We start from the raw sequence: 18,614 nt of genomic DNA, 5'->3' as shown, positions 1-18,614 counted from the left end.
GTATGTGTACCTGGTAGAGCTATGATTTGTATGTGTACCTGGTAATGAATATTAGATCATTCTTGCTTATATTCATGGTGGTGGGTGATTTAGATATAATGCTTTACATTGGTGGCTTATAATTTAGAAAGGTGGTGGTCACTTTCAAAAGGTGATGAGTCTACATAAACAAAACCAAAACAAACCTCAAAGAACACAGATAATTGCTCTCAAGTTAAAATACTTACCTTGTCTATCTGAAAGGCATATAATCAAAATTAAAGTTATAGACTTTTTCAAAAAAAATTATCTTAACATTGGAATATATTCAAACTGCTTCACTGCTGTTAAAATGAACCATTTTAAGTACAACCCCGATTCCAAAACAGTTGGGACAAAGTACAAATTGTAAATAAAAACGGAATGCAATAATTTACAAATCTCAAAAACTGATATTGTATTCACAATAGAACATAGACAATATATCAAATGTCGAAAGTGAGACATTTTGAAATTTCGTGCCAAATATTGGCTCATTTGAAATTTCATGACAGCAACACATCTCAAAAAAGTTGGGACAGGGGCAATAAGAGGCTGGAAAAGTTAAAGGTACAAAAAAGGAACAGCTGGAGGACCAAATTGCAACTCATTAGGTCAATCATTAACATGACTGGGTATAAAAAGAGCATCTTGGAGTGGCAGCGGCTCTCAGAAGTAAAGATGGGAAGATGATCACCAATCCCCCTAATTCTGCGCCGACAAATAGTGGCGCAATATCAGAATGGAGTTTGACAATGTAAAATTGCAAAGAGTTTGAACATATCATCATCTACAGTGCTGTAGCGCGGATCAAGTGTGGGTGGAGCACAGAGGACGGCAAGACAACGTTTGGAGGCAGAGAAGGCTTATTTATTTTTCCAACTTTTCAGTCGAAGCAGCGTAAACACACACACACCCTGCATCCACTCCCGGGTCGCGCTCCTTCTGCTCTCTCTCAGCCTCCTTAAATAGGGAGCGGTTTACTGGGAAAACACACACAAAACACAGGTTAATTACCGTCAGGTGTAGCGATGCTGCCACTCACCTTCCCTGGCTCCACCCTCCTGTCACAAACCGGCGCTTGACCACGCCCCCGCTGCCACATACCCTCACCGCCCGACTCAGGCCAGGCGCCCGTCCGGCCCGCAGCCGACTCCCCCCCCCCCCCCCCCCCCCCCCCTGACGGGAGAGGAAGTCCGCCATGACCATCTGCGCCCCCGGCCTGTGGACCACCTTGAAGTTGAAGGGTTGGAGTGCCAGATACCAACGGGTGATCCGCGCGTTGGCATCCTTCATGTGGTGGAGCCACTGGAGGGGCGCGTGGTCCGAACAGAGGGTGAAAGGGCGCCCCAGCAGGTAGTAACGGAGGGCGAGGACCGCCCACTTGATCGCCAGGCACTCTTTCTCAATTGTGCTGTAGCGCCCCTCACGCACTGACAGCTTCCGGCTGATATATAGGACTGGGCGGTCCTCCCCCTCCACCTGCTGGGACAAAATGGCCCCCAGCCCTCTGTCCGACGCATCCGTCTGTAACAAAAAAGGGAGAGAGAAGTCAGGGGAGTGTAAAAGTGGCCCCCCACACAGTGCAGCCTTTACCTCAGAGAAAGCCCGCTGGCACTGCTCCGTCCACTGGACCGGATCTGGCGCCCCCTTTTTAGTGAGGTCAGTCAGCGGGCTGGTGACGTCCGAATAATTAGGTATAAACCTACGATAGTAGCCAGCCAGCCCCAGGAACTGTCTCACCCCCTTTTTGGTCTTGGGCCTCGGGCAGGCCGCAATCGCTGCTGTCTTATTAATTTGGGGACGCACCTGCCCGTTGCCCAAGTGGAAGCCCAGATACCGTACTTCCACCCGCCCAGTCGCACACTTCTTCGGGGTGGCAGTGAGTCCTGCCCGCCTCAGCGACCTAAGGACGGCCCTCAGGTGTTGCAGGTGCCGCTGCCAGTCATTACTATAAATGATAATGTCGTCTAGGTAAGCAGCCGCATAGGTGGCGTGGGGCCGGAGGATCCTGTCCATCAGCCGCTGAAACGTAGCGGGCGCCCCAAACAGCCCAAACGGAAGTGTGACGAACTGGTGTAAGCCGAACGGTGTGGAAAAGGCCGTTTTCTCCCAGGATAATGGAGTCAAGGGGATCTGCCAATATCCCTTCGTCAAATCCAGTGTCGAGTAAAAGCGAGCCGTGCCTAGTCGATCGAGCAGCTCATCAATACGAGGCATTGGGCACCCGTCGAATTTAGACACCGCGTTGACTTTTCTATAGTCCACACAGAACCGGACCGAGCCGTCGGCCTTGGGAACCAAGACCACCGGGCTGCTCCAGTCACTGTGGGACTCCTCGATGATGCCCATTTCGAGCATGGCCTGAAGTTCTTCCCGAACCACCTTTTTTTTTGTGTTCGGGTAATCTATAAGGATGGCTACGCACTACCACCCCCGGGGGCGTCTCTATGTGGTGTTCCATGAGGTTAGTGCGACCGGGCAGGGGCGAGAACACATCCGAAAACTCGGCCTGCAACTGGGCGACCTCCGTGAGTTGGGTCGGGGAGAGGTGGTCTCCACAGGGGACCGGAGAGGTACGTGATGCCAGTGTCCCTTTTTGGACCTCCGGCCCCAGCTCCGCCTTCTCCGGAACTACCGACACCAATGCCACAGGGACCTCCTCGTTCCAGAGTTTCAGCAGATTGAGGTGGTAGATCTGTAGTGCCCCCTCCCTGTCCGTTCGCCTAACCTCATAGTCGACGTCCCCGACTCGGCGTGTGACCTCAAAGGGTCCTTGCCACTTGGCGATTAATTTGGAGCTCGACGTGGGCAACAGGATGAGTACCTTATCTCCCGGAGTGAACTCTCTAAGGCGCGTGCCCTTGTTGTACAGGCGGGTTTGCCGTTCCTGGGCCTGCCGCAAATTCTCCTGAGTTAGGTGGGTGAGCGTGTGGAGTTTTGTGCGCAGGTCCATAATGTGCTGAATTTCGTTTTTGCTCTGTGAAGGTCCCTCCTCCCAGTTTTCCCGCAGTACATCTAAGATGCTGCGCGGCTTACGCCCATATAATAATTCAAATGGGGAGAACCCCGTGGAGGCTTGGGGGACCTCTCGCACTGCAAACAGCAAGGGTTCGAGCCACTTATCCCAGTTATGTGCGTCCTCACTTACGAATTTTTTGATAATATTCTTGAGGGTGCGATTGAACCGTTCAACTAAACCGTCCGTCTGTGGGTGATAAACGCTGGTGCGGATCGGCTTAATACCCAGTAACCCATACAGTTCGCTCAGTGTTCGTGACATAAACGAGGTGCCTTGGTCAGTCAGAATCTCTTTCGGGATTCCAACCCGGGAGATGACGTGGAAGAGGGCCTCTGCAATACTGTGTGCTGAGATATTGCGAAGAGGCACCGCTTCCGGGTATCGCGTTGCATAGTCCACCAGAACCAATATAAAGCGGTACCCTCGTGTTGACCGGTCTAATGGCCCGACGAGATCCATCCCAATTCTTTCGAACGGGGTCTTGATTAATGGTAGGGGGCGCAAGGGCGCTTTTGGAATGGCCGCTGGATTTACTAACTGGCATTCGCGGCACGCCGTACACCACTTACGGACGTCGCCGCGAATCCACGGCCAATAGAGTCGGGCCATTATCTGGGCGAGTGTCTTATCCTGCCCGAGGTCTCCAGCCATGGGATTAAAGTGAGCCGCCTGGAATACCAATTCCCGGCGGCTCTTTGGAATTAACAACTGGGTGACTCGCTCTTTCGTTTGAGTGTCCTAAGTCACTCGGTATAACCTATCCTTCACAATGGAAAAATAGGGGAAGGACGGGGTGGCGTTCGGCTGGAGCGTTTGACCATCGATTACTCTCACTTGGTCAAACGCGTGTCACAGAGTCTCGTCTCGCGATTGTTCCAGTGGGAAATCCGCGAGGGATTCCCCAATAGAAAGAGGAGGGGCCGGCGGCTCCTCACTCTATCGCGGAGATGACGTAGACGGCTCTGCGACCGCAGCTCCAGCCAAAGTGACACCGGGACCTTCCCCTGTCAACCGGCAGGACCCACTCTTTACTAGGTGTGCCATTAAACCCCGAAATCCCGGCCAATCAGTCCCCAAGATCAAAGAGTGGGTAAGGCGAGGATTAACCGCCGCCTTCACTATCGATTTTTCCCCTCTGAAATATATGTGGACCGACACCAACGGGTAGCTGTGAACATCCCCGTGCGCACACAACACCTTCACCCCTTGTGCTCCCCCCAGTGCCTCGTCTTGCACCAGGCTTTGGCGGATCGAGGTCTGATTGCAACCCGAATCCACCAACGCCTGATATGTAGCCCCTTGTACACTTACCGGTATGCGATACGCTCCGGCCCGATCGAGGGCAGCCTCTGGCGCATCGGGGATCTGCACCACCGCCCCCACCTCCATCGCTGCGCACTGTTGCTGCAGGTGGCCCGGTTCCCCGCAGCGCCAGCAAACCGGCCCGGGCCTTCCCTCTGCAGCTGTGTTCTGGGGCTCACTCACCTGAGGGGGGGGAGAGACAGACACAGAAGGGAGAAACGGGAGGGCACCACGGGTGCGGCGGGCCGGCTGGGGTGGAGCCGGCCCCCGCCTCTGTGGTGGGGGAATGGGGCGAGGACGGGACACGGGGTGGGGGGGGGAGAAAGAGAGAGAGAAGAGGAGAGAGAAGACGATGTCGTCAGTTGTCCTGCCACCGGAACAGCCGCCAAATGATCCTCCGCCAGTCCTACGGCCTGATCCAGCGACGCCGGGCGGTGGCACTGGACCCACTCCGCGGTCCCGGCTGGTAAGCGGGCGATGAATTGTTCCAGCGTAAACACACACACACCCATACACACACACTCTGCATCCACTCCCGGGTCGCGCTCCTTCTGCTCTCTCTCAGCCTCCTTAAATAGGGAGCGGTTTACTGGGAAAACACACACAAAACACAGGTTAATTACCGTCCGGTGTAGCGATGCTGCCACTCACCTTCCCTGGCTCCACCCTCCTGTCACAAACCGGCGCTTGACCACGCCCCCGCTGCCACAAGTGCATAATATCATCAAAAGATTCAGAGAATCTGGAAGAATCTCTGTGCGTAAGGGTCAAGGCCGGAAAACCATACTGGGTGCCTGTGATCTTTGGGCCCTTAGATGGCACTGCATCACATACAGGCATGCTTCTGTATTGGAAATCACAAAATGGGCTCAGGAATATTTCCAGAGAATATTATCTCTGAACACAATTCACCATGCCATCCGCCGTTGCCAGCTAAAACTCTAGTTCAAAAAAGAAGCCGTATCTAAACATGATCCAGAAGCGCAGATGTCTTCTCTGGGCCAAGGCTCATTTAAAATGGACTGTGGCAAAGTGGAAAACTGTTCTGTGGTCAGACGAATCAAAATTTGAAGTTCTTTATGGAAATCAGGGACACTGTGTCATTCGGACTAAAGAGGAGAAGGACGACCCAAGTTGTTCTCGGCGCTCAGTTCAGAAGCCTACATCTCTGATGGTATGAGGTTGCATTAGTGTGTGTGGCATGGGCAGCTTACACATCTGGAAAGACACCATCAATGCTGAAAGGTATATCCAGGTTCTAGAGCAACATATGCTCCCATCCAGACGACGTCTCTTTCAGGGAAGACCTTGCATTTTCCAACATGACAATGCCAAACCACATACTGCATCAATTACAGCATCATGGCTGCGTAGAAGAAGGGTCCGGGTACTGAACTGGCCAGCCTGCAGTCCAGATCTTTCACCCATAGAAAACATTTAGTGCACCATAAAACAGAAGATACGACAAAACAGACCTAAGACAGTTGAGCAACTAGAATCCTACATTAGACAAGAATGGGTTAACATTCCTATCCCTAAACTTGAGCAATTTGTCTCTTCAGTCCCCAGACGTTTACAGACTGTTGTAAAGAGAAAAGGGGATGTCTCACAGTGGTAAACATGGCCTTGTCCCAACTTTTCTGAGATGTGGTGTTGTCATGAAATTTAAAATCACCTAATTTTTATTCTCTTTAAATGATACATTTTCTCAGTTTAAACATTTGATATGTCATCTATGTTCTATTCTAAATAAAAAATGGAATTTTGAAACTTCCACATCATTGCATTCCATTTTTATTTACAATTTGTCCTTTGTCCCAACTTTTTTGGAATCGGGGTTGTATAAAATTTCAAAAATGTCCAGGGAAGAGCCCCTGTCCCTCAATAGGATATGCCTTAGCACTGTGTGCCTTGCTGTCAGGGCCTTCAACCCTCTTTTCTTTCAACTTTCCCTTCTACTCGGAAACTTATTGTGAGGGCTGGACTGAAGTCTAGATAACATTCTCCTATCTGTCACAGTTTCCCAGGAGTCAAGTTCCTCGCCTACAACAGAGCCAACTTTCTTAATCAGTTTCTTGAGTCTCTTGGTGTGTGCTACCTTCATGCTGCCACCCTGGCATGCGACAGCATAGAAAATGGCACTGGTGACCACAAACTTGTAAAACATCTGCAGCATGGTATTACAGACTCTAAATGATCGGACTATGCATAGGAGGTACAGCCTACTTTGATAAATTCAATACAAATTGCTTGAAACGGCTCTCATTGAATTCAGAATTGAATGCAGAGCAACATACTTTTTACAGAATTTAAAATGTTTATCTGTTCTTGAGATATTACAAATCAAAGATATAAAAAATGGCTTAATTTTTAGAAAACTGACATAATATTATGTATTAGGATAACATGGTCCAAAATGGGCCTCATTAACGAATGAGATTAAATGTTTTTTCTTAACTTTTTTATTTTTCAAGATATTTACATGAAAATTGGCAGGCACATAGATGGTTCGATACTGAATACAAAGTTTCCAAAATTAGTAAAAATTAATTATGGAAATTAGTATTTAATTTGTATTAATTATGCTAATTAGGTTTAAAAAAATGTTAAATTGGTACACTCAAGAAGAAAAAAATTATTTCTAATACCCTCTTTGTGCTTTGTAGGCCTTTGTATTTAAAGTAAAGTAGGGCCTACTAGTGTTTATATTAAAGAATATAAATGATAATATTCACAGCTTTCAAGGCTAACCTAAAAAAAACTGAGAGCCACATCCAATAAACAGTTCCAGTTAATTGAATTGAAATTGACACTCGCATTTCTGACTTCCAGTTTTTAGAAATATCATTCCAATTACTAAGATCTCGATATTTTTCATCAAAACAATGACAGGTATATTCTACAATAGTTATTTATTTTCATGAATCAATTTTATTTGAAAAAATAAGTCAGTAAAGCTATGAAAACTCACTTCAAAGTCTTCCATGAAGCATAATATCAAAACTAGCTGAGGGAAAATTTTGTTGAATACTTCATCAGAAACAGTGAGAGCTAGAGAACATCCCTATAGAGGTTATCTGATTGATATTCACGAGTAATCCAATTGGAAACCGATCAGAAGAGAGCCTGACTGCTTTCTCGTGACTCAAAAAGCACCGGCAGTCTCCCGATGTCACGCAAGCGGAGAGTGTACTCTGTTGTACCAACTTTAACCTGCTGTTACTCCCAAAATACTGAACAGATCTTAACAAGATGAATTTCCTTGGAAAGCAGAAATTATCATCTTTTTAATGATAGAAAATATTCAAGAGTTAAGCAATGACAGATTTGGAAACTTAGACGCACATCTGCATGCACAATTTTCACACCATGGCCAGCAAGCGTCTGATATGCCTACTTATAAGAAAGAAAGCACAACTTTATTCATCACACACTTGTGAAATTTCCTCTCTGCATTTAACCCATCCGAAGCAGTGAACACACACATGCACACACACGTGAGCAATGAGCGCGCACACACATACCCAGAGCAGTGGGCAGCCATGCTAACAGCGCCCGGGGAGCAGTTGGGAGTTAGGTGCCTTGCTCAAGGCCACTTCAGCCCAAGGCCATCCCATATTAACCTAACCTGCATGTCTTTGGATTGTGGGGGAAACCGGAGCACCTGGAGGAAACCCACGCAGACATGGAGAGAACGTGCAAACTCCATACAGAAAGGCCCTTGCCGGCCGCTGGGTTCAAACCCAGAACCTTCTTGCTGTGAGGCGACTGTGCTAACCACTACACCACTGTGCCGACCACAATATATATAGATGGCCAGTGTGTTCTTTGCCCAGTCCAGTTTGTCTAAATGCACACCAAGTTATTTGTAGTCTTGAACAATCTCCACATCCGCTCCCCTAATGGTGGACAGGAGTTAACTGGAGACCATGATCATCTCAGCTCCACCACCAGTTCTTTAGTCTTACAGATGTTGAGCTGCAGCTGATTCGGCTGACACCAGTCAACAAAATTGTCTATTACCCTCCTATATTCTGTCTCTTCCCCATGTCTGATGCATCTGAATATTACAGTCTTCTGAGAATTTTTACAGATGCCAGCCTTCTTTATTTTATGTAAAGTCAATGGTGTACATGGAGAAAGGAAAGGAGATTTTGTCCATCCCTTTGTGGCTTACTCCCTCGTGGGGTTAGCTGAAAGGTGTTAAAAGCACTAGGGAAGTTGGATCCAGCACCAACCTAACCAGGGGGCAAAAGATCTCCAGGACCAGTCTCTCAAAGACTTTAATGCTGTGTGAGGTAAGTGTTACTTGTCTGTAAGCAGATGGGGCACTAGGGCACACCTTCTTTGCCAGACGAACCAGACAATATGTTTTCTACAACACAGGCACCTTTGTTGGCTTAAGTTGAGGCTCAGGTTAAAGATCCTGAGTAGTGCTCCACAGAGTTAGGACGTGCAGATCTTGAGCACTTATGGATTGATACCATCAGGGCCAGCTGCTTTTGCCTAATGGAGTCTCCGCAGTTCTCTCCTGACTTGGTCCTCAGTGATGTTGAAGGTGGATGGCCCATAGGAATCACAGTCATGAACAGGAAGGGTTGGGCACTAGGGCTGTAACAATATGCGTATCGAAATCGAAATCACGATACACAGAGCCACGATCTGTGTCGAGATACAAGAAGGCAGAATCGCGGTACACCCTTTCAAACTTCTCCTCAGCCCAAAAACAGAGGTGTTAGTGCTTCCAAACTTCAATTTATGAATACTTTACTTTTATTTAAATTACATTTTAAACTTACTTAAATTACTTTTATTTTTTATATCTATTAGTAAGTCGTTTTTTCGCCGACCTGCGACAATCTTCTGCGAGTCACACGACGAGCTTTCAGTCATGTGACAAAAAGTTTGGCTCTACGAACAACAGCGTGAGTGAGACCTGTGCACATTGCACAATGGCTAGTTCAGACAGGCCTATAATTGCCGACCCTCCAAGGCCGTTTAGGTCTGCAGTGTGGCAGTATTTCGGCTATCCGGTGGAGAACAAGGATGGTGACCGTGTGGTTGACAAGACGCACAATTTGCCGTACGTGTTTTAAAACACTGCCGCAGGTGACGGGGAACACTACGAACATGCAGATGCACATTCAATGGCACCATCCTGAAATTAAGTGGACCTAAGAAACCCCAGCAGCGGCAGCACACTTTGCCGAATCTATTCCACTTGAAGTTGCCAGTTAACTCGGAGCGTGCTCAAAGAATAACCAGGGCAATTGGAATATTTATGGCTAAGGATATGCAGCCCTTTTCTGTGGTCGACGACGAGGGGTTCTGAAATTTAATGAAGGAACTGGAGCCCCGTTACGAAATACCAAGCCGAGCTCATTTTTCCCAGAAACTGCTCCCGAAACTTTTCCAAGAGACTAAAACGAGGATTGAGGAAGAACTGAGGTGCACGGATTTTATCACTATCACAATGGATGGGTGGACATCTCATGCTATGCACAGCTACTTAACAATAACTGCTCACTACATCACTGGCCAGTGGCAAATCGCAAACCCAGTCCTTCAAACACAGCCGGTGTACGAGAGCCATACAAGTGGCCGTCTGACAGAAATCCTGATGCAGGCGATGTCAGAATGGAAGATCAGCTCAGACCTCCCGGTGCCAGTGACCACTGACAATGCGAGGAATGTCGCAAATGCTGTTGAGGCGGCCGGATTTTCTCCGCATATCAGATGCTTTGCCCACACAGTAAATCTAGCTGCACAGAAAGGAATGGCCGTGAACCAGGTCTCCAGACTCCTTTGCAGAGTCAGGAAAATTGTCACGTTTTTTCACAAAAGCACTTCAGCCGCTGCTGTGTTAAGTGACAAACAAAAAATGCTGCAGTTGCCATCGCACAAGCTGGTGCAGGATGTTACCACAAGGTGGAATTCGAGCCACGACATGCTCGAGCGGTACCTCGAGCAGCAGGCTGCTGTTTTTGCAGCTGTCACGGATGGAACCGTGAAGAAAAATCTCAAGGACATTGTCACTCTGAAGCAGACGTGAAGCTGGCAGAGGATGTGGTTCAGGTGCTCAAACCACTGAAGACAATCACCACCCTAATGAGCACAGATCAGACGCCCACTATATCAATGATTCTGTCATTGAAACACAGAATTCTGATGTCAATGAAGCACACTGGCTCAGACTCAACAACAGTTAAAGAAATGAAGACTGCTATTACAGCTGATTTTGAGGACCGATACCCAGACACAGATGAGGCCCTAACAGACTTTCTCCATGTGAGCACTGCACTTGACCCTAGGTTCAAATCTCTACCTTTCCTGGATGAGACCACCACAACCTCAGCATTCAGTAGCCTGACAGAGAGGATTCTGGAACACTTTTCACAGACTGCTCAGGTATTTCACTTTTAGAATTGATATAAATAATTTCATTAAAATGCAAATTATCACATGATGCTTTCATTCAACTGGCTGTACTGTAAACTTTTCTTACATTATTGGATGATTTCAAATTTACTTTATGTGATCTAACACATGATGCTTCAAATGTTTTTGTTTTAGGCCCAGACTGTCAAGGAGGAGAGAGATGAGGGACCAGAGGAGGCCTCTACCAGCAGTGCCAGTGCCAGTACCAGCGCCAGTCCACCTCCAGCGAAAAGAGCACCAATAGCTGAACTGTTCGGAGACATGTTCCCAACATATCTTGGAACATCACCAAAGCCTTTCCGTCTAGAGGTGGAAGAGGAGGTACAACATTACAGATCAGTGCAAAGCCTCTCAGTGGAGTCAAATCTACTCATATGATGGCGAGACAATGAAAACCAGTTTCCCCACTTAGCCAAGCTAGCTAAGCGTTTTCTTGGAATACCTGCCACATCTGTTCCCAGTGAGAGAGTGTTCTCCACTGCTGGAGACATTGTCAGAGCACAAAGAGCAAGCCTCACACCAGACAATGTGGACATGAGGGTGTTTTTGAAAAAGAATTTCAAAATCTCTTTAGTCAGCCAATCAGGTTTAGAGCAATAGTGCAAGTCTGCTAACTCTGAAATGTTTAATTTACTCATTGGGGTAGCATTTTGTTATACAGAACAGATGTTATTTTGATATCTTAACTATTGGTTTAGCACTAGTGCAAGTATGCTACCTTAGAATAGAAGGGAGATATTTCATTTACTTTAACTCAATGGGGTTACATTTGTGACAGAAAAGAGAAATGTTATTTATTTGGTTATTTGTTTACTTTTGCAGCACTAGTGCAATTCTGCTTCCCCAGAATGAAAGGGAGATATTTCATTTATTCAGTGGAGTAGCATTTTGTTATACAGAATGAAAGTTTGTTGAATGTCTCAACAGTATTATTTTGAGAAATAAAGCAATCTTTGGATATACATTTGTTCATTTTTGCATACATATTACTCATTCTCTGCAGTGGTCTGAATTATTTGTTATTAAATTATTAAGTTAATGTAAGTAAATGTTAATAAGTCAAATTTACTACTTTAAAAAAACATTTTAAAAAAAATCGTGGGTGTATCGAATCGTGGGTCAAAAATCGTGATACGAATCGAATCGTGAGTTGGGTGTATCGTTATAGCCCTATTGGGCACCAGCGGGTAAGATTAAGGGATGAAGTGATTAAACACTCCCAATCAACCAAAAAGGGAAGTGAAAAGAAGAGCAGCATTTTGCTGGGGCACTAATGGTAGTGTCCGAAGGAGGTAGGGGAGTATTGGGTGCCATGTGGGGCTGCAAGGAAGATTGAGCTGAGGCCCACTGCCAAACTGGTTGCACAGGTTAAACTTATTGGCCTTCTCTACATCCCCATCAGTCCCCTTGCAGCTGGATTTAAGGCCAGTGATCATACCCTTCCACACTTCCCTGATGTTCTGTTGCAACCTTTGCTCCAGTTTCCTCCTGTGACTTGTCCCACCCCTCCTTTATCTTTACTGACAGCTATTTCTGTACCTTTTTCACTGCCTCGCTGTCATCTGACCTGAATGCATTATTCTTTTTATTGTGAAGGACTTGGATGTCTTTAGTGACTTGTGGCTTCTTGTTGGGCAAGCGGTATACAGATTTTAAAGGTATGGTGGTGTTGACGCAAAAGTTGATGTACTCTGTGAGCCAGTCTGTGAGATTATCACTGTCCTTACCATGCATCTCACGGATACCCCATTTCCACCAACAGGGAATGGGTTCTGTTCTGGTTTGCACACCAAATGTTGAACTGTTCAGAGCATTTCAACCAAAAATAAGTTGGTTTGGAACCTGAAACATTGGTTCCCAACTGAAACCAAAATAGAGCTGGTTTTTCCAGTGTGAACCATGGTGACACCAGAGGGCATGTCATTAGTTTGGAGAGGGAGCAGAGCTCAGCAGTGGAGAATGCAATGGAAAAGGGTACATCTTCAGGAGAAAGATGAAATGAAAACAAGTATCTGCCAAACCAGACTAAATACTTCCAGGCAGTCGATGTGCTCCTCCATCTTGCTACTGTGGCCGACTTCTGTTGTGCATTGTGCAATGCAGCTGCCTACACAATGAAAAGGACAAGAAGATTACATAATCTTGGACCTGCCTTATAAGGGATTTTTAGCATCGATAACAGTTTGTGATTTACAATAACCAATGTGATTGGACAATACTCACCACACCCCTCAAATTTAATTCAAATAGAAATGTATTAAACTATTCTGAATATTACAGAAATCCTCATGCAGGCCTACATGTGCATTAAAAACATTTTGAACTATGTACACTACAAAATTACTTTAATGAGGCTGATATAAGTCATGTAATATCAGGGAATTTTGTTTGTAGTGTGTTTTAGTTGCCATTTTGTCAAAATGACAATATTTTCCAAGCAGTATTTCACCAGTTTTAAGTAGTGAAAACTATTTTATGTACTGAAAACATCTGCGAATTAGTAAATAAAGCTCTCAAATTCATGGGTTTAAAATACTGAGGCTGTTTTTTGTCTGCTTGGCATCAAGGCAGCCTGTTTTTTTCTGTTTGTTATAGGTCATGGAAATTCAGCTTTTAGTCAGTGAAAGTAATGGAACTTGCCATTTGACTTAGGTGGGGTTTACATTAGACCGTATCAGCGGATCATCAGATTAACGTTTTTAAAACGATTAGTGTGCACACAGCAACACCAATACACGATTTGCGTGCACACAGCAACACCAATACACGGATACGCTCGGCTCCGCAGGCATCCTGCGCTCCAAATCACTCCGCCCTGAACAGCGAGTGCCCTCTGGAGGGTGCGCACTCCGGCCCTGCGCAGCTCACAGAGCGCACGAGTGTAGTGCACAAGCAGTGATTCGGGACTGAGCCGCTGTGTGTGTGATCCCAGCGCATATCACTTACCACTTGCAAGTGGAAGGATGGCAAGCCTAAAGACAATCATAACTACACAATGGGCAGTATTTGCATCAGTATTTGCAGTATTTTCATACTTTTATACTCTTTAATGAAAGGTGATACAAGGCGGAAGTCCGCGCCGTTTTTCAGCAGTCGCGTCACATGACCAACGCCAGCGAATCAGGAAGGTGGATGTCACAGTGACGTTGTCCAATGACGACGCCAGCTAGAGCTCAGCACAGCGTATCCGCGTATTCTCAATGTTTACACAGCACCAGAGCTGACACGATCTGGATTGAATACGTGGACCCTGGCGGATTCCCGTTTCCTGGCGTTTCCAGGCGGTTTAATGTAAACGGACAGTGCATCCGTGAAGAAAACGAGACAGATACGGTCTAATGTAAACTTGGCCTTAGAGTGGGAACCCTGGGACTCTTACACCAACTGTTATCTTTATTATCTCCTGGGGATGGTAACAATGGCCTTGAATTTCCTCCATTTGTTCACAATCTGTCTGTCTGTGGATGGAAGGAGTCCAACCACTTCAAAGATTGTTTTGTAACCTTTTCTAGACTGTTAACTCTCAACAACTCGGAATGAGAGGTGCTAAATTTGTTTATTAGAAATGAATCCTGACAGGGTAATGCAGGACCTGTAGTGTGCATGTGTTCAAACAGCAGGAAATTGAGTATATTTTGGAGACACCTACTGTGCCTTGAAAAAGTATTCATACCCCTTGAACTTTTTCACATTTTTCCACCTTACAACCACGAACTTAAAAGTTTTTTTATTGAGATTTTATGATAGACCAACACAGAGTAGTACATAATTGTGAAGTGAAACAAAAATGATAAATGGTCTTCAAAATTTTAAACAAATAAAAATCTGAAAAATGTGATGTGCATTAGTATTCAGCCCCCCTGCGTCAATACTTTGTAGAGCCACCTTTTGCTGCAATTACAGCTGCAAGTCTTTTGTGGTATGTCTCTACCAGCTTTGCACATCTAGACACTAAAATTTTTGCCCATTCTTCTTTGCAAAATAGCTCAAGCTCAGCCAGATTGGATGGAGAGCATCTGTGAACAGCAATTTTCAAGTCTTGCCACAGATGCTCAATGGGATTTAGGTCTGGATTTTGACTGGGCCATTCTAACACATGAATATTCTTTGATCTAAACCATTCCATTGTAGCTCTGGCTGTATGTTTAGGGTCATTGTCTTGCTGGAAGGTGAATCTCCTTCCCAGTCTCAAGTCTTTTGCAGCCTCCAACAGGTTTTCTTCCAGGATTGCCCTGTATTTAGCTCCATCCATTTTCCCATCAACTCTGACCAGCTTCCCTGTCCCTGCTGAAGAAAAGCATCCCCATAGCATGATGCTGCCACCACCATGTTTCACAGTGGGGATGGTGTGTGCAGGGTGATGAGCAGTGTTAGTTTTCCGCCACAAATAGCGCTTTGCATTTAGGCCAAAAAGTTCAACTTTGGTCTCATCTGACCAAAGCAGCTTTTTCCACATGTTTGCTGTGTCCCCTACATGGCTTCTGGCAAACTGCAAGCGGGACTTCTTATGCCTGTCTTTCAACAATGGCTTTCTTCTTGCCACTCTTCCAAAAAGGCCAGATTTGTGGAGTGTATGACTTATAGTTGTCCTGTGCACAGATTCTCCCACCTGAGTTGTGGATTTCTGCAGCTCCTCCAGAGTGATCATGGGCCTCTTGGCTGCTTCTCTGACCAGTGCTCTCCTTGCTTGCTCTGTCAGTTTAGGTGGACGGCCATGTCTTGGTAGGTTTGCAGTTGTGCCATACTTTTTCCATTTTTGAATGACAAATTGAACAGTGCTTCTTGAGATGTTCAGAGCTTGGGATATTTTTTTTATAACCTAACCCTGCTTTAAACTTCTCCAGAACTTTATCCCTGACCTGTGTGGTGAGTTCTTTGGTCTTCATGATGCTGTTTGTTCTTCAGTGTTCTCTAACAAGCCACTGAGGCCTTCACAGAACAAGTGTATTTATGCTGAGAGTAAATTACACACAGTAGGACTCTTTTAACCAATTAGATGACTTCTGAAGGCAATTGATTGCACTGGATTGTATTTAGAGGTATCAGAGTACAGGGGACTGAATACTAATGCACACCACGTTTTTCAGATTTTTATTTGTTTAAAATTTTGAAGACCATTTATCATTTTTGTTTCACTTCACAATTATGTGCTACTCTGTGTTGGTCTATCACATAAAATCTCAGTAAAAAAACTTTTAAGTTCGTGGTAGGGTGGAAAAATGTGGAAAAGTTCAAGGGGTATGAATACTTTTTCAAGGCACTGTATGTGCACATCCGCGTTGTGTGAAGCTGTATCCGTGGAACTATACTTGGGCCTTAACCAAATTCTCATGCAGAATTGACAAGAATTAAACGTGACATGGTCAGCTTTCTTGGATTGCAAAAATTCTGTTGCTTTTGACATTTTTATGTGAAAACCATACCAAGTTAATTTTTGTCTTTTTTTCTGATCTAGGAATACATGCCTAATTGCAAGTCTTCATCTGTTTGTAATTCTGCAAACATGCCAGGAGAACCCACTATGATGAACTCAGAAAAGATTAATGATGAGAATTTGGTATCTCCAAGAATCTCCACTGGTCAGCCAGCTTCATCTGGTATTCACCGCACTTGCAAACAAAGGCAAAAAACAATTTACCACTGCTCCGAGTGTGGGAAAAGCTTTAGTAATGAAGAAAATCTCAAAACACACCAACGCACCCACACAGGAGAGAAACCGTATCACTGCTCACAGTGTGGTAAGAGTTTTACTCAAAAAGGACATTTTGTGCAACACCAAAGGATTCACACAGGAGAGAAGCCGTATCACTGCTCACAGTGTGGTAAGAGTTTTCCTCAAAGAGGATATTTTGTGCAACACCAAAGGATTCACACAGGAGAGAAGCCATATCACTGCTCACAATGTGGTAAGAGTTTTACTCAAAGAGGACATTTTGTGCAACACCAGAGGATTCATACGGGAGAAAAGCCGTACCACTGCTCACAGTGTGGAAAAAGCTTTACTCTCCTAGGAACTCTCAAAACACACCAGCGCATTCACACAGGAGAGAAACCATATCACTGCTCACAGTGTGGAAAAAGCTTTAGGGAGAGAGGAAATTTCATAATACACCAGCGCCTTCACACAGGTGTGAAGCCGTATCACTGCTCACAGTGTGGTAAGAGTTTTAATCAAAGAGGACATTTTGTGCAGCACCAAAGGATTCACACAGGAGAGAAGCCGTATCACTGCTCACAGTGTGGTAAGAGTTTTAGCCGTGAGGACACCCTCAAACAACACCACCGCATTCACACAGGAGAGAAGCCATATTACTGCTCACAGTGTGGAAAAAGCTTTAGTTTCCTAGTAACTCTCAAAAACCACCAGCGCATTCACACAGGAGAGAAACCGCATCACTGCTCACAGTGTGGAAAAAGCTTTATTGATAGAGGAGCTCTCAAAAAACACCAGCACATCCACACAGGAGAGAAGCCCTATCACTGCACACAGTGTGGAAAAAGCTATAGGGATAGAGAAAGTTTCAAAACACACCAGTGGGTTCACACAGGAGAAAAGCCGTATAGCTGCTCACAGTGTGGGAAGAGTTTTTCTGAGAGAGGAAATTTCAGGAAACACCAGCGCATCCACACAGGAGAAAAGCCGTATTACTGCTCGCATTGTGGTTTGAGCTTCACTTATTCAAGCACACTTAAGAAACACAAGTGCATTACAGTGGAGCTGTCGGTATGCAACACATGAATTTGTCAAGTTAAAAAATTTAATTACTATTATGGATGTAAGAATATACTGTGGTCACAATTCGTTTTGATTCACGGTACTGGTGTCATGATTTGATTCAAATTGGTTATTTTGAACAAAATTTGAATGAAAATTGACTGAAAAGACTTTCTAAATAAAAAAAAACATGCAAAGCAATTTTTTTCTGGATAAAGCTAAAAAAATGCTATGTTTAATATATATGCTTAATAGAGGTTTAATATTGTAAACAAAATGTGCTACAGTTTCGCCATATCTTAGAAATAAATAAATACATTTATAAATTCTCTCAAAATCTGATTGAACAAACAGCGTCTCTGACTGGGGAAAATGATCTTGTGAGACGTAATAAACAACATAGTAGCATAAACAGCAATACCTGAGTCATCATTTTAATTGGAAATGGAGCTCCAAAGTCAGCTAAAATGCCTGTATGTTGCAAACATGATTTGTGAACGATGCCTTTCATATAGCTCCAGATTGTGACTTGATATATTGAAAAAGACTGAATGCACCAGCAATTCATCATGAAAAAATCTCTGGTACATTACAAGTTCCGATTTTCTCCTCTATGCCTTTTGCTGTAGTTTGTATTGTAATGGAAAATGTTTAAGTGTTTAAGAAGATTTTATTCAGTCATCTAAGCAGAAAATTTTTTTGTGTGTGTACATGACTGTGTGCATTCATTTGGTGTCTGTTATGATAATGCTTGCATGTAAACCCAGCTTCAAGTTTTTCACATATTCCCACTATAAAGGGAGCATGAAAGAGATGAGATGTGCTCTTCACTGAAGTAGAGAGTCCTATCTTGCAGGATTGAATAAAACCTATTTCTTCTGTGGCTTCAGGTTTCAGCGTGTTAATTCCTTTTTCCGCCACAGTATTACTTTACATTAGTGGCATTTTGCAGACGCTCTTATCCAGAGCAACATACCTGGGGGAGCAGTTGGGGGTTAGATTTCCTGCTGGTCCAGGGAATCGAACTGGTGACCTTTCAGTCCCAAAGCTGTTTCTTTAACCATGAGGTCATAGCTTACATTACAGTATTTGGAAACAAATATTTATAATTAATAAGCC

General features: G+C 44.9%; 1 protein-coding gene across 2 annotated transcripts in view; it reads left to right on the top strand.

Moving 5' to 3' along the window:
* Positions 1-18,378, top strand: part of LOC132885416 (zinc finger protein OZF-like) — a 49,014-nt gene extending 30,636 nt beyond the window's left edge. Inside the window, exons 2-3 of one of the 2 annotated variants that reach the window (XM_060920075.1) lie at positions 10,916-11,101; positions 16,236-18,378. In XM_060920075.1, coding sequence (XP_060776058.1) covers positions 11,042-11,101; positions 16,236-17,519 — 1,344 coding nt within the window. In that variant the 5' untranslated portion in view covers positions 10,916-11,041 and the 3' untranslated portion in view covers positions 17,520-18,378. The remainder of the gene's footprint in view (positions 1-10,915; positions 11,102-16,235) is intronic. The other variant, XM_060920076.1, reaches the window with a different exon arrangement.
* Positions 18,379-18,614: the final 236 nt, after the last annotated feature.

This window comes from Neoarius graeffei, chromosome 4, assembly GCF_027579695.1.
Source record: "Neoarius graeffei isolate fNeoGra1 chromosome 4, fNeoGra1.pri, whole genome shotgun sequence".
Lineage (NCBI taxonomy): Eukaryota > Metazoa > Chordata > Actinopteri > Siluriformes > Ariidae > Neoarius > Neoarius graeffei.
This window is presented reverse-complemented; position numbering and strand designations above follow the sequence as displayed.